The 27,500-nt window shown below is 47.7% G+C and overlaps 1 protein-coding gene across 4 annotated transcripts; it reads left to right on the top strand.

Moving 5' to 3' along the window:
- The first annotated feature begins 2,551 nt into the window (after window positions 1-2,551).
- Window positions 2,552-27,411, top strand: LOC119575373 (titin homolog). 4 transcript variants are annotated; one of them, XM_037922946.1, is made up of 5 exons: window positions 9,150-10,418; window positions 10,455-12,891; window positions 22,225-22,352; window positions 23,615-25,799; window positions 25,959-27,411. In XM_037922946.1, exons 1-5 carry the CDS (start codon window positions 9,165-9,167, stop codon window positions 26,258-26,260), a joined length of 6,306 nt encoding a protein of 2,101 aa, XP_037778874.1. In that variant the 5' UTR covers window positions 9,150-9,164; the 3' UTR covers window positions 26,261-27,411. The 4 variants fall into 4 exon arrangements, with proteins under 4 accessions (XP_037778876.1, XP_037778874.1, XP_037778875.1 ...); XM_037922947.1 differs by having other exon boundaries at window positions 9,150-12,891; window positions 23,615-24,683; window positions 24,726-25,799; XM_037922948.1 differs by lacking the exons at window positions 9,150-10,418; window positions 10,455-12,891 and adding an exon at window positions 2,552-6,421.
- The last annotated feature ends 89 nt before the right edge of the window (window positions 27,412-27,500 follow it).

The following is a 27,500-nucleotide window of genomic DNA, read 5'->3' as shown; positions in this document are numbered from 1 at the left end:
CCTTACTTGAGTAATTTATTTCGTGAAACCTTTGAATATTTCTTTACGCCGCTATCGCAGTTTACTATAGGAAATATATTCGTATAAGGTCACCCAAGGGCAGGTGGCAGAGATTACTGTATGTCTGCGAGCGTGCGTGCGTGCGTGCATGCGTTGGGGTTGGAGGTCAGTCAGGGTCACCTGTACAAGCCCTGAACTGGCAGGGCTTAAAACCCCGCATGTGTAAGACGGCGTGAAATATGTCTTGTTCCGAAACCGTAGTAAAGCGTCCTAGGTTTGCGGTTTTGTTACTCCGTGTCCATCTGTTGCCCGATTAAATCCTTCCATAGTTGGTATCCATTGATTTCGCTTTCTTTCTCTTAGGCTTTTTTCTTTCTCTCTTTTTTCTTTCTTTCTATTTCTTCCCTTTTTTCTTTTTTTTTATCGTAATGAGAGTCGTCCTTCATATTTTCATGTTCGTCTACTTCATTCATTGTAACGCCACGAACATCCCTTTTCTAATAGTTCTGTCTTCTCAGTTTTTTCTCATCCATTTTCAACCACATGTTCCGCCACATGAAGGACTCGAGGGTCGCCCCCTTCATTCCCGCCCGTGCTAGGAAGTGACTTGTTTGGCCTTTCCGCGGCGGCCTTGAGGTGATCTTTGGCCCACGTTGTCCGGTTTTGACAGCTAATGAGGTGTTAATGGAGGGAGTGATTGTGGGCCCACGATTAGCGTTGATTGAAATGCGTTGTGCTTGCGGGTCCTTTGTCTGTGCCTTCTTGTTATTCTCTCCTGTGTGTTTGTCGCGCGCGCGCCTGTATTTGTCTATGTCTGTCTGTGCACTGTGTCTTGTGTTTTCACAATGATGTTAGAAGTTGAAACTAAATGTATTGTTGGCAGTGGAGCTGACCGTGTTGTTTTAGGCTTGGGGTGTGTTGGCATAAGCTGCGGAAGGATAGGGGCCAGGACCATTAGGATAGACAAGTGTTATTCCAGGATGAAGAAGAAAAATAGTAGATTAGGACGAGGAACCATTATCTTTCGGCAAGGAGAACCCACGCTGTGTCTCACACAGGAAGAACTTCCTCGTCTGACCGCGGTGCACGTCCAGCTGCTCTTCCTTCTCCTCCCCTTCCTCCAAAGCCACCTGTCTCAGGAGGAGTCAAGGTTAATGATTAGGAAGACTCCTTTCACCCTCTCTTCCCCCTCCTCCCTCTCTTGGCCAGGTGACTTTCACTTAATTACCTCCGTTGGGAATTTTGCTTGTTATTAACGTGTATGACTGAAGGGCCCCGCTGGAGGCTTTGAAGTGGGCGGGAAGCGAGTGTGACTGATTGAGGGATTTGCCACTGACCGAAGGACCTTTCGGCTGACCGACCCTCCCCTTTAAGCGGTGGACGGGCTACTGTGGCGCGACGGGGGCTCCTTCGGGATGGCGAGCCGGCCGGACTCGAGCCGATGGAACGGATAACACGGTGCCTGAGAGACAGCGTGAGGCCGCGTGTCTCTCAGAGGATAGGGATGGAGAGTTTAAGGTCACGGCCGGTCTGACTGTGTGTGTGTGTGTGTGTGTGTGTGAGAGAGAGAGAGAGAGAGAGAGAGAGAGAGAGAGAGAGAGAGAGAGAGAGAGAGAGAGAGAGAGAGAGTTGCCGGCGAAGAATGCAGCCGGAAGCGCGGTTCTCTCAAGCATTACTCAGAGGCCACCCCCCTCTCTCACCCTCCCCCCTATACCTACCCACGCCATCGCTGCGTCGTTTGCTTTGTTGTCGAGGGAGAGAAGTGAAGGGATAGGGTAAGGAGGCAGGAAGAGAATATTCTAGGAGCAGGAGAAGGGGAGGAAAGGAATGTCGAGGAAGGCGTGAGAGAGCCCCACCCCCGCACCCCAAGGCTCACCCTCCCTCTCGTCCCCCTCGCGCTCGCCCCCTCTGCCCTCCCTGCATACCCTCTTCATGCCCCGCCCGCCACTCCCTCCCGCCACGTTCCCGGCTTTTAGCGAGCACCCACGTGGGTTCGCTACAGCACGTGGAGAACGCGTCTCTCCCTTTTCCTTCTGTCCATTTTGTCCTAATTTATATAACCCCTTCTCTTATTCTCTTCTCCCCTGTTTTTTGTTTTCTCGTGTTTCCTTTTCTCCCCTGTGTTCCTCTTTCTTCTCTGCTTTATCTCCTCACCAGTGTTTCCCCTTTCCCCTGCCGTCTGTCATCCGTCTTTTGAACCTATTTGCGATCCTCCCATTCGTCACGAGTAACCTTCGCCACCTCCTCCCCCTTTGCTCATCCCCCTCTTTCCTTCTCCCCCTCGCCCTCCCCCTCTTCCCTCCTCCCTCGCGCACCCCTTGTGTTTCCCTTCCCTTCCGCCCCCTCCCCCCTGCCCCTCCCTGTGTCCTCCAGGTGGTGGCTGCGACGAGGATGGTCAAGGTACCTGGGGCCGTCTCCTCGGTCCTCACTCCTGCTCCAGATCCCGTGTGCTACAGCGGCGGGGGAATCTCCTGCTCCTGCCCGGCTTACAGTGCTCGCGCTTTAGTCTTCGTTCTCGTTCGTGTTGTGGGGAGGCGTCGGCGCGCTCTCGCTGTGGTTGTGGGCCGGGATTGTCATGTGTGGCGTGGGGAGTGGCTAGGCGTACGTGTGTTGTGTTATATGGACGGGTATTTTGGGATTCTGCTTGCGTGGCGATGAGGCCTTGGATGCGTCAAAGGGAGGCCATGTAAATGCGCCCGGCGACCTAGTGCGGCCGAGTAATAACATTAGCCTGGAATCAACGTCGTGGAGGCGTCTTCTGTTGGCCGCATTCCCGCCGTTGCTCTTACGAATTCAAGATACAAGCCTAGAGAGTGACAGGGGGAGCTTGGGGTTGTCGGCAGACTTCGCCGCCGGAACTGTTTCCCAAGATGCAGTACTAGCGGCGCGTGACAACGAGGGAACGAACCAACGTTTGTGTCTCAGTGTTCGAGGAGTCGTGCCGGTGTGCGTGCAGAAAAGCGGCGCCGCGTCCTAAGCGCCATGGTCGGACGGAATCACTATCGCAATCGCGGCCGTTCCAATAAGAAGGGCAAGAAGAGGGCGAGGAGGTCCTCAGCCCTCAACAAGGAGAACGCCGCGGCGGCGAAAGGTCGCACGGACTTGACCTTGAAGGAGTCAGCTGCGGGAGGGTGGGAAACAGGAAGCGAGAGCAAAAACGTCGGGGGCGACGCGGGCGGCCCGCCGACAGCCGTAGTGAGGCCGAAGGGATGCCGCAGGATTGCCGCCCTTGCTGCCTCCTCTAGAGGCTCTCTCGACACCACGTCCACAGACTACTCCAGCGACGATGTCACACTCTCCTCGTCAGAGTGCTCCTTCCCGTCCTCTTCTGGCAGGAGAACCTCTGCCAGATATTCCTCCTCCAGCACCGCCTCCTCCAGCAGCTCCGGCATCAGGAGCCTATCGGCGCGGTCGGCTTCGACGGGGAGCTACTCGATAGGGAGCTCCTCCACGTGCGCCACGCCCGAGTGCGGGGACGCCGCCCGCGGGAAGCCGCAACCGCTGCGCCAGCAGAACAGTGTCACCTCCTCTGAAGACAGTTACATCAGTCGCACGAAGAGGAAGAAGAGGAGGAACAGGAAAACAAAGAAGATGAAGGTGGAGGAGAAGGCGGAGTGCGACTGCAGGTCCCCGGAGGAGTGCAAGCAGGATCTCCAGCCAGCCGGGGCGGCGAGCACACGCGCGCCCGCACCGCCGCGTTGCCACCGCACTCACGAGGCGCAAGACGTTAAGATATTTAGTAGACGGGAGGTGGAAGGCGGATCGACACACACGCAAAAGCAAGGTCCAGCACTCGCCCCGGGGCCTCCGACGGAACCTCATGACAGGAAGGAAGGGCTGGCCGGCAAGATATCCAGTGGAAACTTAATTATTGGAGGATGCGAGGAGAACAACAATAGATCTGAACACTGTAAGGAGAAAACAGATTGTAAAAAACAAAAAGATAAGAAACGCAGCCCAAGGAAGCAAAAGAAAAAGAGCAAAAAGGTTGAGGCTTGTGAGACGATCGAAATAGCGAGCCAATTCGAAGAAGGAACATTGTCTGCCCCGAAGACAAACGCGTCCCTTGCGACCACGAAGAAGGAGGTGATCAGCATCGAGGTTGAGGGTGAGCTGCACTACGAAAGCGAGGAGTCAGCACTGAGCTCTGACGTGCAGCAGGAACTCGTGAACAAGGGCGTGGACGGCCTCACGCACACCCTGAAGAACACTGTGCAGATGTTGACTGATCGAGTGTTCGAGACGCAGATGTCGGACGGAGGAAGCGTGACGGAGCCGACTGACGGCGGCCGAGACCATGCACGCCGCGACCGTGCAATGTTCGGCGCTGAGACCTTAGTGTACACGGTCCACACACCTGCTCACGTGAACGCTAGCTTGGAGGATAGTTTGCAGCAACCCGGGCACTCTGGTAACGGAGCTGTCAGTGTCCAGTCCGAAAAAGTCAGCTCTGATCCCTCAGAAGCTGTCAGCGATAATAAAGAAAGCGAAGGGCACAATGATAGTGTTAGTGATGAAACTTCGGTGAGCAACCCGTCAGAAATGAGTGTAGATCGAAGAGCTATTGACCACCCACTGGACCGTGACAGTGGGCTGGTAGAAATCAGTGGTGCGTCATTTGCTGCCGGAGGTGATATTCCAGAGGCTGCTAAAGTCGCGACCAATGACAAAGTAGAGGATAGTATCGGCAGTGACGAAGCTGAGGCCGTTAGTAACGAGACCGAGGAGGCAAACAGTCTCGAGGCCGTGAGTGACCAAGCAGAAGCCACCAGTAAGGTAGAAATTACAGCAGATTTTACTGAGGATTTGGTTGGTAAAGAGGAAGTCGGTGGCAATACAGATTTCGGCAGTGAGAATACAGAGGTCGTGGCTGATACAATCGAAACCGACATTATTAGTCATAATGACAATGTAGATGAAGACGAGATCACCGCTGGCAAACCAGATAAAGTTCTCTATAACGACAACGAAAAACGAAGCGAGATAAATATCAACACTGGCAGTGCATCATCTCACGCAGACCATCTGGAGGTCGTCGCTGACAACACAGAGGTTGCCTGCCAGGTTATCGCCAAGCAAGATGCTGCATCCGCGAGTGACGGGCAACCAGCAGAAAGCCGAGCAGGAAATCCTCCCAGCTTCCACACCCAAGCTGCCGAGCCTGCCGCAGCCACAACCGCCAGCAAGACGGAAGTGGCAATTATCCGGTCAGAAGATAGCGCCGCCGCCGATGCCGCAGAGGTCGAGAGCCTCTTCTCGCAGGCTGCCGCGCCTGACGCAGATCAGTTCGTGGAGGGCCGAGGATGGGAGGGAAGGCCGATGAAAGAGGAAGCTAGGGACGGGGGTGAGAGAACTACCGAAAGGCTTGAGAGAAATGAGCGAGATGAGTCCCTAGATAAGGAGAGAGACACAGATGAAGGAGAGGGAGAAAAACATTTGGTTGAAGAAGGCAAGAGAGAAAATGTCGAAGCACAGAATGGGAACTCAGAACAACCGAGAGAGGAAGCAAGTGTACCTAAAGAGAGTGAGGAGATTAAGAAGCGAAAAAGGACAGACATTGAAGACGACGAGCGTGATGAAGAGGAAAGCGACAGTGCAAGCGACAGCGGGGAGGGCGGGAGGGGGGAGGGCAGCGCGTGCATTCTTGAGGCCGGTCTCTCCGCCCGTGACTCAGCGCGCGAGAGAGGCGGGGAGGATAAGGAGCTGCTCACCACCAACATGGACGTTATAAGCCCCACGGAACAGTTCGAGATCGCTGACTACATCACCGGCCGAGACGAGACGGAACCAGACATCGTGGTGTTCGACGTCAAGGATCGAAACGACGAATTGGTCCTCACGGGCGCCGTGCGGGAGACTGGCGACGCAGAGGAGATCGGCGCTGCCGGCGAAAACGACATTTGCGACGACGACGGAGACGGTGACGTCATTGTCGCCGTCAAGAACGAGCCGCCCCGAGAAGACGTGGCGATTTTCATCAACGACAACATCCTGTCGCTCAACCCATCTGGAACAAGGTCCATCGTGGACGTCCTCAGGTCGAGCGACGAGCACGGGGAAGACCTCGTGATCGTCGACATCGACGACGGACGCGGCGAGGCGGACGAGGGGGCGAGCACTGAGGGTGGCGAGGAGGAGGAAGAGGAGGAACTTCTGCTTGGGAGGGAGGGGCAGGAGGGAGCTAATGACAGGAAATGTGGACAGGACAGGGCAAAGGAGCAGGAGAAGGAGCAGGTAAAGGGAATGGGAGAACAACAGAAATATAATGTCGAGGAAGTGAGCTGTAAAAAGGAGACGGAGAAAGAAAATGTTTTGTTAAAGGAAGAGGTAGAGGAAATGAAAAAGGAGCAGAAGATAAGAGAGGCGAACTTCACAGACAGCGTCCCCGGGGAGCTGCAAGTGCCCAATGTTGCCCCGACAGGTAAGAAGCTAATTAATGTTCACATCAGTCCTGGCAAAAACTTGCACGTGTACACACTCTGTTGTACAGTTAGTGTACTTCGTAAGTTATAAATGTAAACACTTCCAACAGATTGCCGTGAGCTAAGATTTACGAGGAGTGCACACTTGTTTTGACTTGTGACATGATGGCGGTGCGAGTAGGTTCAGAGTGCCTTTTGGCTGATGGCGACGCCGGCCCGAAAATATTCCGAATTACGGCCATCTCCGAGGAGTTATGGCGTAAGGGAGATTTATTTAGAGTTGGCAGGTTTCTTCGCGTCACTCGAACACGTCGGCTTGGAGGGTTTCTCCTCGGAGAGTGTACGTTTTTGCGTCATTTGTAACGGCGAGCCATAAGGAACGTCTGTCCGTCACAGGATGCAACGTGGATAATCGGGTAGACGGGAAGGGAGGGGGAACAGGCGCGGAGGTGAGCAGATGGAGTGGGCAGACAGGCAGACCAGCATGCCGACAGAGAGGCGAGAGAGCACATTGGTGAGGCAGCAGTTGATGTGCGTGTGTTAATAATGATGATCTCATCGCGAGTGGGCGTGGTCGGACCACCCGGCCTCAGCACACCATCAACATCACACTAAGTGATTGGGTTGCGTGTCAGTGGTGTGTATGTGTGGTTTGTGTGCCTCTGTTTGTGTGCGGTTAATCCGTCATGTTGTGCAGACTTACCTGAGTGGGTTGCTTTGTGCTTTTCTTCCCTTCCATATTCGGTAGTTTGTTTTGCTGCGACGACTACTCCATTTGCGTGTGCCTGTGGTATGTGCGAATGTGTATTTCGGATATGTGTGGTTAGATGGAACACGATCTCTGCGACGATGGAGGTGTGTCATGATGAAGCAACATGGCGGTGTCGGCAGCAATCCGTTTGATTATGGAGTCGTACTTTCGCATGCGGTTTCCCCAATCCTTTTTTTATACGAAACTTCGTAGTAGCATGAGGCCGTCAAGGGCGAGATCACGTGAGCCCGCCGCTCGTCCCGAGAGATCACTTTCTTTCCCCTCGTTTGTTGTTTCTGTTTCCGTGAGGGGAGGGAGATCGCCAAGGGGGCCTCTGTCGCCTAGGGGTTCTCAGCGGGGAAATGCTGCGGAGATTTCGGTGATTAAGAAAGTGGGGGAAGGAGAAGGAAGGGAGATATGGGGAGGAAGGGAGGAAGAAAGGGGGACGGTGATAGAGGGAGAGGAAGGGGCGGGGGAAATTGAAGGAGAGAGAGGGGGGGGAGGGGGGAGAGAGGGAGAGAGAAGAGAGAGAGAGAGAGAGAGAGAGAGAGAGAGAGAGAGAAGAGAGAGAGAGATTATATATATTATATTATATATATCTATATATCTATATATATAATATATATAATATATAATATATTATATATAATATATATATATATATATTATATATATATATATATAATATATATATATATATATATATATATATATAGTATAATATATTATATATATATATATATCTATTTTATCTATATATATATATATACTATATATAATATATATATATATATATATATATATATATATATTATATTATATATATATATATATATATTATATATATATATATATATATATATATTATATATATATATATATATATATATATAATATATATATATACTATATATATTATATATATATATATATATATATATATATATATATATATATATATATATATAGAAGAGAAGAAGAGAGAGGAGAGAGAGAGAGAGAGAGAGAGAGAGAGAGAGAGAGAGAGAGAGTCCCCTCCTTCTGTCACAAATTGGCGGTCGCCTGACTGAGATAAGCCCGGTGGAAGTCCCAAAGCGTAGACAATGGCACGGCCGGAATGTGTAGCGTAGGATAGGAAAAGGTAGAAGGGGGTGATGATAGAGGGAAGAGATGGAGGAAGTGGAGGTGTTGGGTGTCTGAGGTATGCGCCTATTTACGGCTAGCTACCAACCCGTTACCTCGGGGTTATCTGTCCTGCTTCCGCTGGCTGTTTTTGTTTCCGCCTCTCTCTTTCTCTCTCTCTCTCTCTCTCTCTCTCTCTCTCTCTCTCTCTCTTTTCTCTCTCTCTCTCTCTCTTCTCTCTCTCTCTCTCTCTCTCTCTCTCTCTCTCATTCTCTTTCTCTTTCTCTCTCTCTTCTCTTTTCCCCTTTCCTTTACTCCCCTCTTCTCACCCCACCTTCCTCCTTTTTCCCTCCATCCCCTTTCCCCTCCCTCCCTCCACGTACGCGCACATATATACACACACATGCATTTCTCTATGTACATGTATTTCTATTTCTGCGTGAGCTATTTTCTGTTTGCTCCTGTGTAATTTAATTTTACAAAACAGATGTCTTATCAGCTCATTAATTTATTGATTACGCTAAATACACTTCAGAAGTAGATCATTATATATTTACAAGCCTATTTAGAAGTTTAGAAAAAGGTATAAAAAGCAGAAAGTTGTGGTGAGAAGCGACCCTGGCGAGTCTACGTCCCAGGCGGGACAATGCAGGCTGGCACCACAGAGTAGGGTGTCTCGGGACGAAGAACGGATGACTAAGGCCCTGAGTCTCAGAATCTGCCCCTTTGGTAATGCGGATATATCGTGCGGTTTTCAGACGATGAAATGTTTACGTTAACGACGCTTCGTGACACGTAATGAGATGAGGGGCATCGAGCATACATAAGACGTCAAAAGAGTTTTAGGGTCATCTTGAGTAATCCAGGACATGCCTCTGCGGTCACGTAATTGGATGGCGCCAACCGTAGAGCTCGAGGGCGAGCGGTGCTGGACGGCGGCAGTCAGCGTCGAGAAACCTTTCGCGATGGGAGACAACGTCAGCAAGGAAGAACACGGGGCCCTGGCGGCGGCGCAGCGGGACAACGGGTTCGAGAACGAAGACGAGAAGGACCTTAGTTCGGAGGAGGCTGACGAGGAGGTGCACGATCACGAAGCCCCCGCCTCATCGGAGGAAAGCAAGGCCACCCTCCTGGCCTTGCCCGGCGTCGCCAGCGGGAAGGGGAGTGGGAGGGCAGCGGCGGGAGAGGAAAGCAGCGCCTCCGGATCCGACGGAAGCGACTCCGAAAGTGAGGAAGACGGAAGTGCGTTCGGCGAAGAGGGCCGTTCGGCGGCCAGTGAAAAGGCTGCTTCGAATGAATCGGACGACGAAGCAGAGACGGTTGAGAAGGAAACTAGTTCCTCGGAGTCTGTTAGCGATGTGAACGGAAATTCCACAGACTCAGAGGATGAGAGACAAATAACTGAGGATAAAAAAACAATCTCGCAAAACCGTGAATCCAAACACAAGCATGAGAGTATTGACGGAAAAGAGGTTGTGTCCAAATCAGTCGCGGAGCCGACAGAACCAGTAGAGGAGGAACACAGTGGCCCAAAAGGAGAAGAAATGGCAGGCGTAGCAGATAATACTGCACCTGATTTACTAGAATCAGTACACAAAGAGTTTACTTCTGAAGCCGAGGAAGATGGGTCGCAAACCGTCGAGGAAAAATACAGTTCGTCTGGCGAGATGAGCGAAGAGGAAGATGGTTCGCGCAGTGTTCAGGAGAGAGCCGGAGAGGCAGCCGCGTCGGAATGCGGGTTTTCTGATTCAGCGATGAAGCACGTGGCCGCGGAGGTCGGGCCAGACGCCGTCCTGATTGCACATGCACACAAAGAGAGTACAGAGCCTCCTGAAGGGGCAAGTACTTTTACTCTGCAAGTGGAGGGTTTCGGGCGTGAAAGACAGAACTCCTTCGTGGAAGAGACTGTCGAGGAGGTTATCAGGAAAAGCCTAGAGAGTGTTAGCGCTTTAGAAATCGTTAAGATAGAGCCAGACCTTTCTCTTATGACGGTTCAGGCCTCCGGAGGCGCTGTTGTTGTTGAGGGCAAAGACCTAGAGGTGGAGGGCACCAGCAGGTCGGGGGAAATAGCTGAGGAAGCGGAGGAATTTGCACACGCCGGGGCGCCGGCGAACATCAGAAAGGAGTCACCGGCAGTGAAAGAAGAACCTGGCGGGCAGGAGCATGGTGAATCAAAGCAGGAAGAAGCTGCAGGTCCTGAGGCCGATACAATTGCAAATGCGGATGCTGGAAAGTGTCCAGAAATAATAGTGGAGGGCATTGGCTCCTCGCCAAAAATGGGAGGTGATCTCGAGACTTTCCTGGTTCATGCAGACATGTGCGAGTCAGTTTATTACGACCGGAACGAAGCTGAGCCAGAAACTTGTCCTGAACCGGTCACTTCCTCAGTTGCAGACACTGCGGAGCACCAGGAAGAAGCACCTGTGTCAGACGCCATGGAAACCGTAGCGCAGATACCACAAGCTGAGGGGACGTCGAGAGCAGCAGGGGCTGAAGATTGGCAGCAGACGCCGGGCATCGAGATCAGTTCCCCCCCGGATGTGAAAGGAGTTTCGAGTGTCATCGCGTCCAGTGATTTAGAACAGGAAAGGGAGGAAGGGGAGGACGGCGTCTGTGGTGACAGTGCTGGCTCTTCAAGGGACACGGAGGAGGAGGCCGAAGCAGATACGGTCTCGGATGTAAAGAAAGAACAGCCTGAAGACGTCACGGTCGATGCAAGTGATGAGGCAGGGACTTCTGAAAGCGTTTCATATACTGAAGGTGAAGCAGAATTATCCATTGCAAGTGCTGACGGCGTTTCAGAGGAGCATGCAACAAAATTCGCAGCGGAAGTTATTGACGATGAATCGGGCATGCAAGTGATAGAAAAAAGTCAGGTTGCCGAAACTGAAGCTATCACTGAGAGTGACGAAAGTGAAATACAAGAATGTGTATCAACAGAAAGCATTGAGGGTTATTCAGAAGTGAGTGTGTCAGATACTACAAAAGATGGTGTGGTAAGCGAACCAGAAGTGCCAGCTATACTTGAAAGTGCCGAGGGAGAAACAAAAATACCAACTACGCCTGAAAGTGCCGAGGGAGAAACAGAAAAGCTGGATACAACAGTAAGTACTGAGGCAGAAACTGAATTCCCAATTACGACGGAGGAGAAAACAGATGAACAAGTCCTAGCAGAGGACCTTGAGAGCAGAGCCGAAGACGCTGCCGCATCAGAAAGTATCGAACGTGAAGCAGAGCCTTCTACAACAGCAAGTAGTGAGGCTGTTTCATCTGCGGGCGCCGAGAGAGAAACAGAGGACGACAGCGAAGTGCAAGAGATTGATGTCACAGAAGAGGTGACTGAGGGCGAGAGCGAGAGTGTGACAGACGTTACAACAGAAAGCACTGATGACGAGATAGAAGTCCCAGTTAAAACAGAGAGCACTCAAGAAGAAATTTCTGCGGAAATCGTGAACGAGGAAGCAGAGGCGCGTACCGTTGATGTCGAAACTGAGTTACAGGTTACGACTGAAGGTACTGAAGAAATCACGGAATTGCCTGTACCTAGAGAAACAGCACAATTTTTATCGGAAGTTCCCAGGTTAAAGGAAACAGTTGAGAGTGAAACGGTAGCACTTGCTGCAGCAGACGCCGTTGAGAGTGAAATACAGGCACACCCTCCCGGGGAGGGCGCTCCGGTAGTTGACGTGTCTGCGGAAGAGAACGAGGAGGATGTGTCCGCAGAGGAGCCTCTTACATCCGGAAGTATTGGGAGTGAATTGGGAGGAACGACGACAACAGAAGATACGGAAGAAGAATCTGTTAAAACAGAAAGCTATGAAGAAATAAAAAAAGAGATCGCGTGTGTAACAGATGTTGAGGCAGAGAAGGGTGTCCCACGTGAAACGGATAGTGTGCAGGATGAAACAGAAGTTCCTGCAGGATGCGTCAGGGAAATCCCTGAAATAATTGTTGAATCAGAAAGTACCGAGGAATCGTCAGAATTTTCTGCCCGGACTAGTACTGAGGATGTATCAGAAATTTCTCATGCACCAGAGAGCGGTGAGGAAGTATCAGAAATATCTGTTGCAATAGAAAGTGCAGAGGATGTATCAGAAATATCTGTTACAACAGAAAGTGCAGAGGATGTATCAGAAATATCTGTTGCAACAGAAAGTGCAGAGGAAGTATCAGAAATATCTGTCTCTACAGACACCGCTGAGGAAGTCTCAGAACTCTCAGGGCCATCAGAAAGCGCCGAAGACACGTCAGAAATGTCTGTGGCATCAGAAACCCCCGACGGAATATCAGAATTGTCAGTTATATTAGAAAGCACCGAGGAGCCGTCGGAAGTGTCTCAGGCAGCGGAGAGCGTCGAAGGAACGGCAGAGGCCTCCGTTGCAGCAGAAAGCATCGGGGAGACAGCAGCTGCAACAGAAAGCGCCAAGGTTGTGCTAGAGAGCGGAGAGCATGCGGCTGAGGTGTGTGCGCCAGGGAAGGGTGCCGAGGGAGAGTCAGACTTACCTGTTGCAGCCGAAGGAATTCGTGAGCAGGGCGAGGAAAAATCGCAGTCGGAAGTCGGGGATCAAGTCCATGAGAAAGCGTCGTTACCCAGCGGTGAGCAGCCTTTCGTTTTGGTTTCGGCTCTGACCTTTTCTGACCTTGCCACATTCGGGTCGTCCCTCCGGGCGTAACCTTGCCTTACTCTTGCAATGAATGCTAGGTAAGTGGCATTATTCTCGCTTGATTGAGCTACGTTGATTAAATGATGCAGCCTTCATTGTCGACAAGACCTTAGTATGTGCAGAAAGGTCACACTTTGTGTAAAGTGTGTGTGTACTTGATTCAGTTTGCTTGAGTTATGTGGAAGTGTCAAGGCATTTCAATATGCGCAGGTGTACTGATGAGGATCCATAGTTTTTTATATTGTCTGTTTCTGTTCTCATTATTGCCCCCCCCCCTCTCTCTCTCTCTTTCTCTCTCTCTCTCTCTCTCTCTCTCTCTCTCTCTCTCTCTCTCTCTCTCTCTCTCTCTCTCTCTCTCTCTCTCATCTATCTCTCTCTCTCTCTCTTCTCTCTCTCTCTCTCTCTCTCTCTCTCTCTCTCTCTCTCTCTCTCTCTCTCTCTCTCTCTCTCACTCACACTCACACTCACACTCACACTCACACTCACACTCACACTCACTCACTCACCTACCTACTCACCTCCCTCTCCATCTCTGTCTGTCTGTCTCACCTTTTTTTTTCTCTCTCTCCCTCCCCTCTCTCTCTGTCTGTCTGCCTCTCTTCTATCTTTCTCTCTCTCTCTCTCTCTCTCTCTCTCTCTCTCTCTCTTCTCCCTCCCTCCCTCTCTCCCTCCCTCTCTCTCCCTCCCTCTCTCCTCTCCCTCCGTCCTTCTCCCTTCCTACCTCCCTCCACCCCAGTCTACGGCTGTCTCTGTCTCTTTTATCTCTCACTCTCTTCTCTTTTTCTTTCTTTTTCCATTCTTTCTTTCTTTCTCTTCCTCCACCCCCTTCCCTCCTCCCTCACTCCACCTCATTCTCCTCATTATGCACTGCATTAGGACAAGGTGAAGTATGCCGGTCAGGTAAAGCGGCGGTCTACAGGGTGGGTACTGATGTGCGTGTATGACTTATAAGAATAACCAGTTTGTCGCTGCACACGTATCTGCCACGTGTGGACGTGCATTTTCGCGGCGTGTAAACCTTGCCGGCACACGGCCATGTGCGCGAGAAGAGACGAAGGGAAACTTGCAGGAGGAGGGCCGGGCGGCCGACTGTGCATGACTCATGACGGGGGAACCTGGAGGGGGAGGTGCGTCACCTCCGCGCGTGATCATGAAGCTTTATTGATCCTCGGGGAGTCGAGGTGCCTTCGAAGACCTGGAGTGCTAGGCTCCGGGCGCCTTTGCATAGTTCTGCAGGTGGCAGTTCTTGTGTGTGAAGCGCCTCCGTCTTGCAGGCACAGGCGGTGGAGCGGGGAGGTCGCAAGCAGTGGTGACCTTGCGTCTCGCCGCCACGACCCAGCAACTAGCATCACGTAACGTCTGCAGCCTTTCCCTCTTTTTTATTTATTTATTTCTAGACTACGTTTTATTTCCTTTGATTATCTCTTTTGCTGCGTGTCCCTTTTCTCTTGCTTCACGGCGCTGTTGTTGGCGTGTCGTTTCGGGTGCCTCGGGATTTAACTGCTCTACATGATGTGACAGTGACGTGACAGTAAGGACTTGACGTTACGGGACAGTTACACTGGAGTGACTTGAGAGCGACGGTGGCATGCGCAGCCTCCAGCCCCCCCCCCCCCAACACATCTTGGGAGCGCGGATCCCCGAAGGCTCAGTCCTGCCAGCCTCTCTCACCCCCCTGCGGCTCGCCCTGCTCTCGGCTGCTTCCTGCCTTTCCTGGACGGTATTCTGATAATATATAAGAGAGTATGTGCGTGTTGCGTGTTTGCTTGCCAGCTTATTTGTTTGCTTGAACCTTGTTGTTATGAACGGTGATAATAGTTCATATTTTTGGAAGAGGTTGTCGTGTCCACCAGTGATAACTCGGGTACATTTCCTGATATGGGTGTAATAAACTGCTGTATTTACGTGACTGTCGTAAATAAGCAAACGCTCCCTTATTTTCCTCTCTTGTCCTTTCTTTCCCCTTGCCTCGTTCTCCCGCTCTCGTTCCGGTTGTTCCCTCGTTCATTTTCATTGTTTCTCGCATTTCCATACAAGGTCATAGATTTACAATGAAATGAATGTGTATAAACCTTTGACGAAATTTTACGAAAGATCTAAGCCATATGTTATAATGCTACTATTATAATTAGTTTGCTTTTATATAATGACTAAAATGAGAGAACAGCAGATCTTACTAAACAGCCATCGATGGATAAGCACACGAGCAGAAGCGGAGGCAAGCAGTCGGGGGGAAGGAAGTGCGGGGGAGAGAGAGAGTGTTGGATCAGCGCCCGATGCGGTGTAGGCTCGGAGACTCGACCCCGAACATGAGGTCATGGCTCCATCCCTCTTCCCTCCCTCTTGACTCCTCCCGATCCTCTTACCCCTTCCACCACACGCATTAATATCCTGCACAACTCCCCCTTTCTGCTTTACATATGTAAGCACCAGTCTCTAATAACTTCACACGCCAACACTCACGCCTCGAGTTTTACAAGGCCCACCTTGAACTTCTCCAAGAGGAGCTTTGAAATCGCATCGCCGGACGGTCCCACCTCCACATTTAGAGCGCAAGGAGTTTTCTTTAATTTCCTATATAACTCTGCCTGCCCTGCTGCTCGGCTCGTGAAAAAAAATAGTCATGCTTGTAGACGCCCATGAAACTCGGCTTCATTAGTGAAGGAACCAATAAATCAGCCCACTGTTTCCGTCAAAGCTATTTCATTTTTGTGCATGCAGTGCCGTCTGTGATAGCATGTCCGAGAGGCACCCAGCCCTCTGCTTGAGGACATCCGCTGCCGTCGGGAGACCCCGATTGCCACGCTTGGCACCCCTCGCACAAGGACCCCTTTGCCTCCCCTATGGAAGCCTCCGGGCGAGCGCGCTCCTGCCACTCCTTGCTCCTCCGGGATGACTCACTTTCAGGTGCCGCCGTTCCTTTGCTTCATAAACGAGCCATTTTCCGATAGCATCTCGACTTCTCTGCACACGAATGGTCGTCTTCAGGCTCGCATTGGGCTGTGTCGAATCAGTGCTCTCTGCTTGGGCAGGTTTTACGTTTATGGGTGAGGTTTTGTTTGGGACAGCTATTCTTTATTCTGTCCTATGTCATTTTATTTACTATCTCGTTTCATGATTTTTATTGTTTCATTCTATCTTGGAATTATTTATTTATTCCTCGTATCCTCTCTTATGTTTTCATGTTTTTCCTTTTGTCGCCCTCTCTTTCCTCCCCTCACCTTTGTTATCCTTTCCTGTAACGTCTCTCTCTCTCTCTCTCTCTCTCTCTCTCTCTCTCTCTCTCTCTCTCTCTCTCTCTCTCTCTCTCTCTCTCTCTCTCTCTCTCTCCCTCCCTCCCTCCCTCCCTCCCTCCCTCCCTCCCTCCCTCCCTCCCTCCCATCTCTCTAGGATAAGACGTCAGTTTGGCAGTGCAGCAGATTAGTTTCTATTTTTATTACTATTGAGCATCTTTGTCACAGTTGTATATATTTTCGATTCTCTTTCATATATTAATTTTGGGGTTCTGTTCGAGAAACTACTATTATTGAAGTTTCTGGTATATGTGTATATATATATATATATATATATATATATATATATATATATATATATATATATATATATATATATATATATTATCTGTGTGTGTGTGTGTGTGTGTGTGTGTGTGTGTGTGTGTGTGTGTGTGTGTGTGTGTGTGTGTGTGTGTCCGCGTGCGCGTGCGTGCGTGCGTGTATGTGTGTTATATTTTTTTTCTTCTCTTTTCCCTTTACCTCCCCTCTACCGGCCTCTCACCACCTCCTTCCCTTTCTCCAGCCCACCCTCTTTTCCTTCCTTTCCCTTCTATTCCCTCATCCGTCCTTGCCCCCTCGACGATAATCACGTTCGTGACATGGCCGGGGGGAAATTAGTTATCGATCACGTGGTATGAGTGTTCTATACAAAGTGATCAGAGGGTCTCACGTGGACCCCTGTCTCGCTCTTCTCTTCTCCCTTCTGTTCTCACTCTACCCAAAAGCTTTATCTCCTCTTTCCCCTCCCCTTCTCATCTCTCTCTGTGCATGGTCCCTGGGTCTGCGCTGCGTTGTCGTCACGTCCAACACGGACTTGTTTGTGTGGAAAACGCGAAAATCGTAGAACAGGGATCCATCGCGATGCGTGTTTTCGTTTTTGGTACTTTATTGCTTGGTTTATTTTCTACGGCCCCTTGAAGTGTGTACGGCAGATTTTATGTGGTTTTAATGTTTGAACGCGCGTAAAGTGTGTGTTTGTTTGTATGTGTCTCTGTCGGTCTGTGGGCTTCGTAGGCCCCAGAAGCCAAGAACACAAGGTAGGTTAGGGTAAGAAGCGCTCCTGTTCCCAGCACCGTCTTGGGCTTAGGCTGCCCTGGCCTGCCCTTGCTTGACCAGCCGAGCACGTCAGAACAGGTCATGACCACACCTGGTCGCACTTTTCTGTTGTTACTCTAATGTCGCTTACACTCGACAGATTATCAGACCGGTTGCACCCGTTTATTCGGCCTATACACGTATACAGGTATACATATGTAAACACACGAAAATATATATATATTTTTTTAATATAAAAAAAATGTTTCGACACATCGGAATTATTCGTTAAGCATTAAAACCAAAAGTGCACTCTAAACTGCCATTACAAAGTGTATATGATTTTATAAAATGCGATGGCCAGGGCTTTGCCGAGAAGGGGATCTCGCGGCTTTTCGGCGGATGGCGTCCGTAGCTCGTCAGTCGTCGAGGGGATAAAGGGTGCTGCAGGGGGACGGGGGCTGGGTAGAGGGCGCCCCCCTACCCCCTTCCCTTCGCCCTACACACCCCGAACCTTATTGGTGTTCTTACAAGTGAGTCATACTACCATCTTTGTCTCGCTATTGGGTGGTTTATGTAAGAAGGTGTATGTTTCTGGAATTAATTTTTAACTTTATGTGATTGGGTGAGTGCTGATCCTATGTTATGCTGAGTGTTGAATACGTTAGCGAAGGCGGTGATGCTTCACTATCTCGTAAATGGAAGGTGGGTCGAACTTTATTCACCTGGGGACACTCGTGCTAGGCAACACAGGCATGGCTACAGGAGCGTAGGGTATCAGGGAGTTGCCTAGAGACAGTGGGAGAGAGGGTTGAGACTGCGAGTGTGAGACGTGAGGAGCGTTAGTTTGCGTGCGCGCTCATTTGTGCGTGCATGTATGCATTCGTGCGCGTGGTGGGGGTTCGTGGTTATGCCTTGCCGCTGATCACTTTCCACACTGCGGTAAAGACAAGTCGGTGTGTAGATCGTGAACAGTTTCAGTGATTGTGTTTCTCTATTGTAGATTCAGCCGTTGGTAGTTTGCATAAAGTAATTAAGAAAATCAAGAGTAGGTAATATCTAACTGTGAGAGTGTGTCTTATCTTTTAATTTTCTTTAAGTCATAGAAATAAATTTTCCACGTTTTCCGACAGTAGCGTATTTAATCACGAGATGAACTTTTGCTCTCAAGAACGGACTTTTTCGCTTCAAGAAAAACGAGTAGATTTTTAAATCTAGAACAATACGAGCCATGAGCGGCAGACAGGTCGACGTCTTGGCAAGTGGGATTCTTCGGGTGTCCGTTTTCCTGTGCACCTGAGACTGCCACACACCGCATGATATATCGGTTTCCCAGGATAAGATGTTTAGCTCCGTGCATTGAGGTGCTTGCGTCGACACTCATGCACAGAAAGGATTTGTTTTAGAATTCGTATGATTTTTGGTACTTTGTGTAATGGTAAAAACTGTCTCGCCACAAGATTTTGTTTGGAAGGGTATAACTTGTAACACGACGATGGCGATTATGTGGAGGCGAGGTGATCTTATACGGCATGTGGAATCACTTGTGGAAGAAAATATGCTTTATAAGGAAAATTAGTCCATTTTGACAGATTATTAGGGCTTTGTTGGTAAAGGGTAGGATCAATATTTTTGTCGATATCCCTCAATTTTAGGAAGTGTCGACCATCTTCAGAGGTTAGAATCAACTGGCCTTGTCTTGGCCCAGGTCTTTCCACCTGATGCCCAACCTTGAGTTAATTGGCAAGTCCGGGGATGGATGGAAGCTGTCTTGGTTGTTATCCCAATGTGTAGAGCCATTGTCTCAGCTGGGATATGCACTCACGCTCATCAGTGTGGGATCTTGTGACGATGCAAGCGATGCAGGTGCTTGGGGAGGTTGTAGGAGAAACTGTTAAATCGCCTCTTTCTTCCAAATTAACTTGTAATAGGAAGGTCATGATTGTCTGAATAACTTTATTTGAGCTGTCTGTTTTGTCCTGTGTTATCTTTACGAGGGTTTGCGTGGGATTTAGGAGATAAAACGACTCTAGATACGGTTTCATAATTTAACTTCTTTTGTATCTGAAAATGAGTTGGATCCCCCACGACGTGCATTGAAGGTAGGACATCGAAAGGTCAATCATCACACCCTTTGCGAAGGCCAGCCTCCGATCCCATTAACCCCGCCCCCCTCTGTCCAAAGCACCGTGCATCCCTCAATTCGCGTTCTGATTGAAAAGCGAGCGGCGGCTCGATCGCGACGGCAACGGGCACAAGTACGACGCGAAGAGTGACAGCAGGGAAGAAGGGGTCGATTTGCCAGCTGCCAGTTGGCTGTTTGCCTCACTCGTCTGATGGACCACACCCACGCCCATTAACCAGGAAACGACAAAGACGTTTCATCTTTGCATGCTATGGTTGTAACGGGCGTCAGTAGATGAAGCAGAAACGGCACCGCTGACTTCTTTATTTTCATTTTCAATAATGCATTTTGTATTCTCTGGGTTGCTTGACGGCATTGTATTAGCGAATTTAGAAATGCGGCAGGATTAATGTAGCAATGTGTACGTGGATGTACATTCGTGTGTGTGTGTGTGTGTGTGTGTGTGTGTGTGTGTGTGTGTGTGTGTGTGTAATAGCGAGAGAGAGAGAGAGAGAGAGAGAGAGAGAGAGAGAGAGAGAGAGAGAGAGAGAGAGAGAGAGAGAGAATGAAACTGATTATACAGAATACTGTATAGATAAACGGATATATGGATAGATTTGTGTTTGTGTATGTGTGTATGTCTATATAGGTAGGTAGGTGGATAGATATATGTGTAAATACATTTATTCATGTATATATTTATTTAGACACGCAGGAACGAACAAATATTGCACACAAATTCCTTCTAATGAATGTACTTATATAATCACGCAGCATGAGTACAGCCGTGTGTCATTATGTATCTATGACCTGTGTTTAACAATGCTTGATTACCTATATTTTTCATACGATGCATGCGTGCGTGAGGAATATGATTTACCTCGACTGAAAGAAATCTCGGTTCAAATTCAGATCCAAAATGAAATAATCCATTTAAATGACGAAAAAGAACTTCAATTTAAAGATTATAGAATCAGCATGTTCAAGGGAAGTAATTATTCTGTTAAAGAAGATCTACCGTAATTCACAAGTCTTTAAAGTAACCGAGTCATTTTTTATTTATTGAAAAGAATGCCGCATAAATATTGGAAGGGTCGTACGCTTGGCAGCGTGGCTAAACAGATGATCGCGCAAAAGGGGAGGAAGTTCTCGTACCAGCGAGTCGAGTGTCGGCAGTGTTCGGCGAGACAGTGAAGGAATAGGTAGAAGGGAATTGCTGTGCCGCTGCAATTACGCTGAAAGACCAGGTGACAAATTCGAAATTACCCTTGAATGGCCGTTTATGGTTTCACAATTACTAAGAGGAATGCGATATATTTGTGGGAATACAATATTACGCGGAAGACGGTTTGTATCGGGGGAGCTGGCGAAGGAAAGCCTTGTTGATATTGAGAATTCCGGCTACAGAAGCAGTTGCTTGTGTTGGTGTCGACCTTGGTTGACAATTTTATCTGAGTATGAAGTCTTGCAAGGTCTTGGCGACCCATTAAGCCACCAAAAAAAAAAAAAAAAAAAAAAAACTTTTTAAAAACTGAAGAGCAATATAGATACGAGATTTGCCGGCAAAGAAAATGGCTCGTGGGTAACGGTACCGATTCTGTGTTGGTGGTTTGGGGGCTGATGAAAAGAAAGCTAATTACAGGAAGAAATTAAGTCTTGCAAAACTCGCTGAAAAATGACTGGGTTTACACTACTACTCATAAACTGATACCTTTCATTTTGCGCGCGCAACTTGTTACCTGTGTCGGGGTAGAAAGGTGTGGGTATGCCCTCGTGGCCGCCATACCTTGCATTCTTGCGGCTTCGCTCCTCGCTGAATTTTATGCCGGACGCACAAGCTCTGTGCCATCCCAGCCATGCCATGGGCATAGCTGAGGTTCACTTGCTGGTGTTTGCTCCGTATAGATGGCCTTTAGAGTCTTAAGTATTTCTGATTGAGGTTCATTCTACGAGGTATGGGAGGAAGCTACTGTCAGCTTTTTTATTTCTCTCCCCTCTCCTCTCTCTCCTCTTCGCTTCTATCTTCCCTTTTTTCTTTTCTTCTCTTCTCTTCTCCCCTTTCCCCTCCTTCTCCCCCCTCTCTCTCCCCCCTCTCTCTTCCTTCATCCTTCTCTCTCTCTCTCTTTTCCTCTTCTTTTCTTCTCTCTGCTCCTCATCCACTTCTCTCTCTCTTCCTTCTTCTATCTCTCTCTCTGATCTTCTTCTTCCTCTTCTCGCTCTTCTACTCTCTATCTTCATCCCCTCTCTCTCTCTCTCTCTCTCTCTCTATCTTCTCTTTTTCTCTCTCTCTCCCTTCTCTCTCTCATCTCTATCCTCTTCTCCTTTTCTCTTCTATCCTTTCTCTCTCTCCTCCTCTCATATCTCTCTCTCTCTTTTCCTCCTCTCTCTCTCTCTCATCTCCCTTCTCCTCTCTCTCTCTCCTTCCTCTCTCTCTCTCTCTCTCCTTCCTCTCTCTCTCTCCTCTCTCTCCTTCCTTTTCTCTCTCTCTCTCTCTTCCTCCCTCTCTCTCTGTCCCTCTCCTCTCTCTCTCCCTCTCTTCCTTCTCCCCTCTCTCTTCCTCTCTCCTCCTCTCTCTCTCTTCTTTCCCCTCCTTCTCTCTCCCTCTCTCTCCTCTCTCCTTTATTCTCTCTCTCTCTCTCTCCCCCCTTCCTTCTCTCTCTCTCTCTCTCTCCTTCCTCTCTCTCTCTCTCTCCTTCTCTCCCTCCCTCCCCATACTCATTCATTCACTAACTCTCATTGTTTTCTCTACATCTCCTATGCTTTATTAGTAGTTATATCATCATCATCATCTCATTAACAATAAGCGTATAACTGTGATGTTCCTTTACAGTTGATGCAGCATTGGCAGAATTGGACAGCATCCCAGACGGAGTTTGTGAGGCAGGAGACGTAGAAGAGGAGGAAGAGGACGAGGAGGAGTGGTCATACTTCCGCATGGAGCCACAGACACAGCCACAGGTATAAAGCATGCTGTTGTTTGCATTTTATTTTCTTAGGAATTACTGAACTTCCTTTATATATATATCTAGAGATATGGGTATAAACAATGAAAAATTAAGAACCAATTGGTTCAGTTATAGCTAGTCATTTAGTGGTAGATTTGCAGTTTGTGTTATTTGAAGTTCTTGAGCAGAAACTGCTGTTATCAAATAATCATCAAAATTAAACATTATTGGAGGTCAAGACTCAGAATTTTACACAAGTTTGCATTAACCTGTTAATGTTATGAGGACATACACATACATGCCTAGTCCACTGTAATTTTAGTTCATAATTTTGTTTACACATAGGTTACCCCACAATTGCTGTCACCAATTTGCCAATTACTAATTCTGCCTCATCTCTCCTGTTTAGCCTTTTCCTTGATTTTCAGGATATTTTTTCTATAATATTGTAATATACAACAATGATATTGTAATCATATTCAGTAAATGTTTTTAATGATGAGGAGGATTATAATTACAATTTTTATAATTACGATCGTAATTAGTAAGTAAGTTCATGTGAAGTTGTGTGTGTAAACAAAACAAAACCAAAATGGACAGTGCGTATACCCAGAAGCAATTTTTTTTCCAGTAATGCTGGGGTGGCATTAATGATTAATTAATTTATTTAGTTTTTTTTTTTTTTTTTTTTTTTATATATAGTTTGCTCCACAAGGGCTTAATCACCAGAGTCAAATTAGTCGACCCCTCGCACTTGTTTACTCTTTCTTTATTTTTGGAATGCTTCATTTATATTTTAATAATCTTATGATAATCATAGTGTCACTAATAATAATAACTACTGACTTCAATATTATTAGAAAAAGAAAATCAGAGATTTCAAGGAATGGGATATCATGTGAGGTCATGCAGGTCCTACTAATTGACTCCTTGTGGAGTCATCTGTGTTCAAATAAAATTGACAAAACAAAATTACAGTTGAGAGCATATGTACCTGGTGCCAGTGATTAATCAAGAGAATTATAAAAAAAAAAAAAAAAAAAAATCATATTGGATTAGCTTATGCTTATGCTAAGCACAACTTGGAAAGTGGGGGAAAGGGGAGATGCACCACAGTTACACTGCCTTGTTTTTCCGTTTGGAACAAAGTTTTGATAAAGCTTGTCCTGCCTTATAACCATGTACAACCGCAGCTCATTGTGTAATTTCCAGCATTAGTAAGGTCTCTACATATACTGTTTACTTTGCATGTTTAAGTAATGTTGTACTTTTCAGGGTGAAGATGTTCTTGTTCCTGGTGGTCCAACAGCTCCTGTAGCCCCTCCTAGTGAAGCCCCTCAGAGTGTTGATGCAGTGATTGTTGATGAGGGCATTGTAGCAGCAGCCCCGAAGTCACCATCTCATGAAGATTTGCTCACCAGTCCTATGGAAGCTGCCCCTCTGGACCAGGTCATAGGAGAGGTGTATTCAGAAAAAATTCCTTCTCCACATGAGGCTGATCAACCACCTGTTATGGAAAATCCCCCTGATATTCTTCAAGCCAGTGTAGATGAGGGAACAATTGGGTTTGAAAGCTCTGCAAGGACTCTCAACCTGATGCAAACCTCTATGGACAAAGTTCCAGATTTGATGGAAGGTAACTTTGAGCAGCCATCCAGTCCTCATGGTTCAGTGAGTCCTCGTGTCCCTGGAAGCCCAAGGTCTGTTGAAGGGTTTGTAACATCTGTTGAACTCAACACACCTGAGGAGAACTTTGGCACAAACTTTGCCATCAACCAAAATCAGGACTCACTCACAAGTGCGATGGAGCAGCCATCTGGTCCATTCAGTGTGTATGTGAGCTCCTCACCTGAGCCTAGCAGCTTGGAGCCTTCACTGCAAGCACCTGTAGACCTTGTGAACTTCAGTGGTGTTGCAAATGGACAGGTTGAAGAAGAATCTTCTCAGGTAGCCCAAGACTCACCTGTAGAAATTGTCCATGCACAGTCAACTGTTGAGGTGGTTGCACCTCCATCTCCAGTTGACATTGCTGGTCCTGAAACACAGTTCATCATCCCTGAACATGAGACAGGTCAGACAAATGCAGATATGCAGCAGCCATCTGATATTACCTTTGTGCCAGAAAAAGCAGTGGAACCAATGGCAGAGGTCCCTGTGTCAGTTTTTGTTGATGAAAGTACTCCTGTTTCAGAGCCAGACACTGCTGATCTCCTTGGACAGGAAGTTGTCTCTCCTGCTGTAGAATCACCACTAACCCCAGTGGAGTCCTCACCTGCCCCAGTTGAAGAACTTATCAGTCCAGTTGAGTATACCCCAGTGCAAGAAGAGCCCATACCTGCCCCAGTTGAGCCCACACCTGCCCCAGTTGAGCCCACACCCACCCCAGTTGAGCCCACACCCACCCCAGTTGAGCCCATATCCACCCCAATTGAGCCCACACCTGCCCCAGTCGAGCCCATATCCACCCCAATTGAGCCCACACCCGCCCCATTCGAGCCCACACCAGCTCCAGTCGAGCCCACACCTGCTCCAGTTGAGCCCACAGCAGAGAAAGTGGAAACTCCAGCACCAGCTGCAGCAGTTCCTGCAAAGGCAGCAGCTAAAACTGTTAAAGAAGGAGCTCCTACACCTAAAGCAAGGACTCCTGCTAAAACCACTAAAGCTCCAGCTACAAAAGCCACACCAGACAAGAAGCCAGCTCCAGGTAGGGCCACACCAGCCAGACCAACACCTGGAAAAGCCACACCCACTAGGACTCCCATCTCTAAGACTCCAACCCCCAAAGCTACAGAGAAAACTGCTTCGCCAAAGCCTTTACCAAGAGTGGCCCCCACCAAGCCTGCTGCAGATAAACCCACTGCCACCAAACCAGGAACAGCAAGGCCTGCTTCTGCCAGACCCACTACCACACGACCAGCAACTGGCACTGCTGGTGCTACAAGGCCAACAGCCACCAAGCCACTTGCCAAAAAGCCAGCTGAAAAACCAGCAGCAACCACCAGTACCACCACAAAAGCCCCAGCCACCCGACCAACAACAGGTGCACCCAGGCCAGGTTCTGCACGTCCAACTCCTGCTGCTAGAACTACCACAACATCCACTGTTAGGAAGACAGTTCCCACCAAGACTGCAGATAAGCCTGATGCTGCTAAACTAGTTAATGGGTCTGCCACAAGGACGACGACAACTGCACGTAAACCTTTAACACAAACAGCAACCAAGACTTCAACCACACGCCCTGCTGCTGAAAAAGAGACCAAGAACACTACAAACCGAATCCTTTCCACAACTCGACCTGCCTCTAAGCCAGGAACTACTGCCACCACTCGACCCACTGTCAGTAGAACAGCAGCAGCAGCCAGGTCATCAACGACTGAAAGCAAGACCACATCCCGTGTGGATGCCACCACCAAGGCTAGAACATCTACAACAACAAAATCTGCTGCAACCAAGACTGCAGGTAAGATCTCATATTTTTTCCCCCTTGCATTTTGAGCTGGTGCTTATTTTTCATTGTCTGTTCTTTTTTTGTTGTTAAAACTTATTCCTGCTATTTAAATTTAGTTTAACCTTTTCTCTCATGAATATCAAAGATTGTAATGATTTTTCTTTGATACAGGAGTTGCAGTGAAGAAGACCTTAGTCACCAAAACTAAAACTGCTGGAACCAAGACAGCAGCCACTAAAGCAGAGAAGTCTGAAGCAACAGTCCTAGAGACCAGTGAGCCTGTAGTGAATGGGGAAAACAAGATTGCTGATGAGGAAACTAGCGTAGAGGTAATTGAGAAATGTGCTGTAGAAGACATCATGAAGGCATCATCAGAGAAGGTCATCACAGAAAGCTCCCAGACCATGACCACCTCTGAACAAGTGGTAGTGACAACAGAAACCACAGAAGTGATAGTAAATGGAGATCATTGAGAGATGTGTTGCTGAAAAATGCATAAACATTTTTGAAATGTTACATTTGAGTTACTTTTTTGACATTTTGCATTTTCAGTCTTAGGGTCCAAGTGTGTCTTAATTTGACAATGTGAGAGATGTGCTAGTCTGATTGATTGCTCCAGTGACATTGATAGTCAGGCTTATGGTGAAGTTCGACTATATTTGGATCCTAGCTTATGTATAGTCACCCAAATGCTAATATTAGGAGCTGATATTCTTGCTTAACTAATAAATGTACATTACATGAACGTACAATGGTAAGGACTGTCTTACTTATGGTTCCGAAGAGTTTGATATAATCTACCGTTCACATTAGTTAAGGAAATCAATATTTCTTCTTTAATTTTTTTATTTATTTTTTATTACATTTTCTTGAGAGCTGTAACTTTTTGGACTTGAGTGATGAAACTTGATTATGCCTAGGTGCATTGATGTCCATAATATTTAGATCATAAGATATGTAATTCATGCAGTTCACAATATATTTCATTAAAATATTACAGAAAAAAGAAAGCTTTAAGTTAAAAGTTAATATTTGTAAATAGCCATCAAAATATTAATGTGAGGTGCTAGTTTTCCCTTGTTGCATTCCGGTATTTCCACTGCTTCAGACTTTTGTACTTGGCCCCATGCCCACTCAGGCTTGTAGCAACAAGTCAATTAAGGCACCAGTTTTATATATAACTAATAGTAATGTAATTACAGATACCATTGTAAAGCTTTTTGTCACTGTGGTTAGGAACATGGATGTGATCAGTGTGGATACAAGGCATATGTTCAAAAAAAAATATATAAAAGCGGTTGCTGATTATGAAGTGCCTTTTTTCCAAGACTTCTCCATTCCATATTGCTAAATAAACAATACTTTTCTTTTTTATATGGAATTACAATTTTTCAATCCCCAGGCATTACTTATTTATTGAATGTTGGAAGTGAAACCTCAAAATTAAGTTTCTTTTCCGAATTCCGGCAGTTGTTTCTGAAGAAATTCTCACCAGTGCCCAGTTAAGAGGAATGTATATTTCATTTGCTTCCTATATTATTGTGATGTGTCATTGGTTCCGCACAAGCCTGTGTAAAGTGTATCAACTATTGTATTCAAATAAGTAATAAAGGATAATATACAATAGTATTTTACTGTTCATTTTTGTTTAGCATTATACTTGTAAGAGTGTTTTTGTTAATGATATAAAAGACAAAGTAACATTAGGTAGAA

The sequence above is a fragment of the Penaeus monodon genome, chromosome 7 (genome assembly GCF_015228065.2).
Source record: "Penaeus monodon isolate SGIC_2016 chromosome 7, NSTDA_Pmon_1, whole genome shotgun sequence".
Classification (NCBI taxonomy): Eukaryota; Metazoa; Arthropoda; class Malacostraca; order Decapoda; family Penaeidae; genus Penaeus; species Penaeus monodon.
Note: the sequence above shows the minus strand (reverse complement) of the source record. Positions and strands in the feature narration are given on the sequence as shown.

What these genes read in the sequence shown, in the direction of transcription:
- LOC119575373 (XM_037922945.1), top strand. Translation starts at nt 9,165, where the DNA reads ATGCCTCTGCGGTCACGTAATTGGATGGCGCCAACCGTAGAGCTCGAG. An exon ending in GAAAGCGTCGTTACCCAGCG is followed by an intron (nt 12,892 to 22,224) that starts GTGAGCAGCCTT and finishes GTTCCTTTACAG; the next exon opens with TTGATGCAGCATTGGCAGAA. An exon ending in TGCTGCAACCAAGACTGCAG is followed by an intron (nt 25,800 to 25,958) that starts GTAAGATCTCAT and finishes TCTTTGATACAG; the next exon opens with GAGTTGCAGTGAAGAAGACC.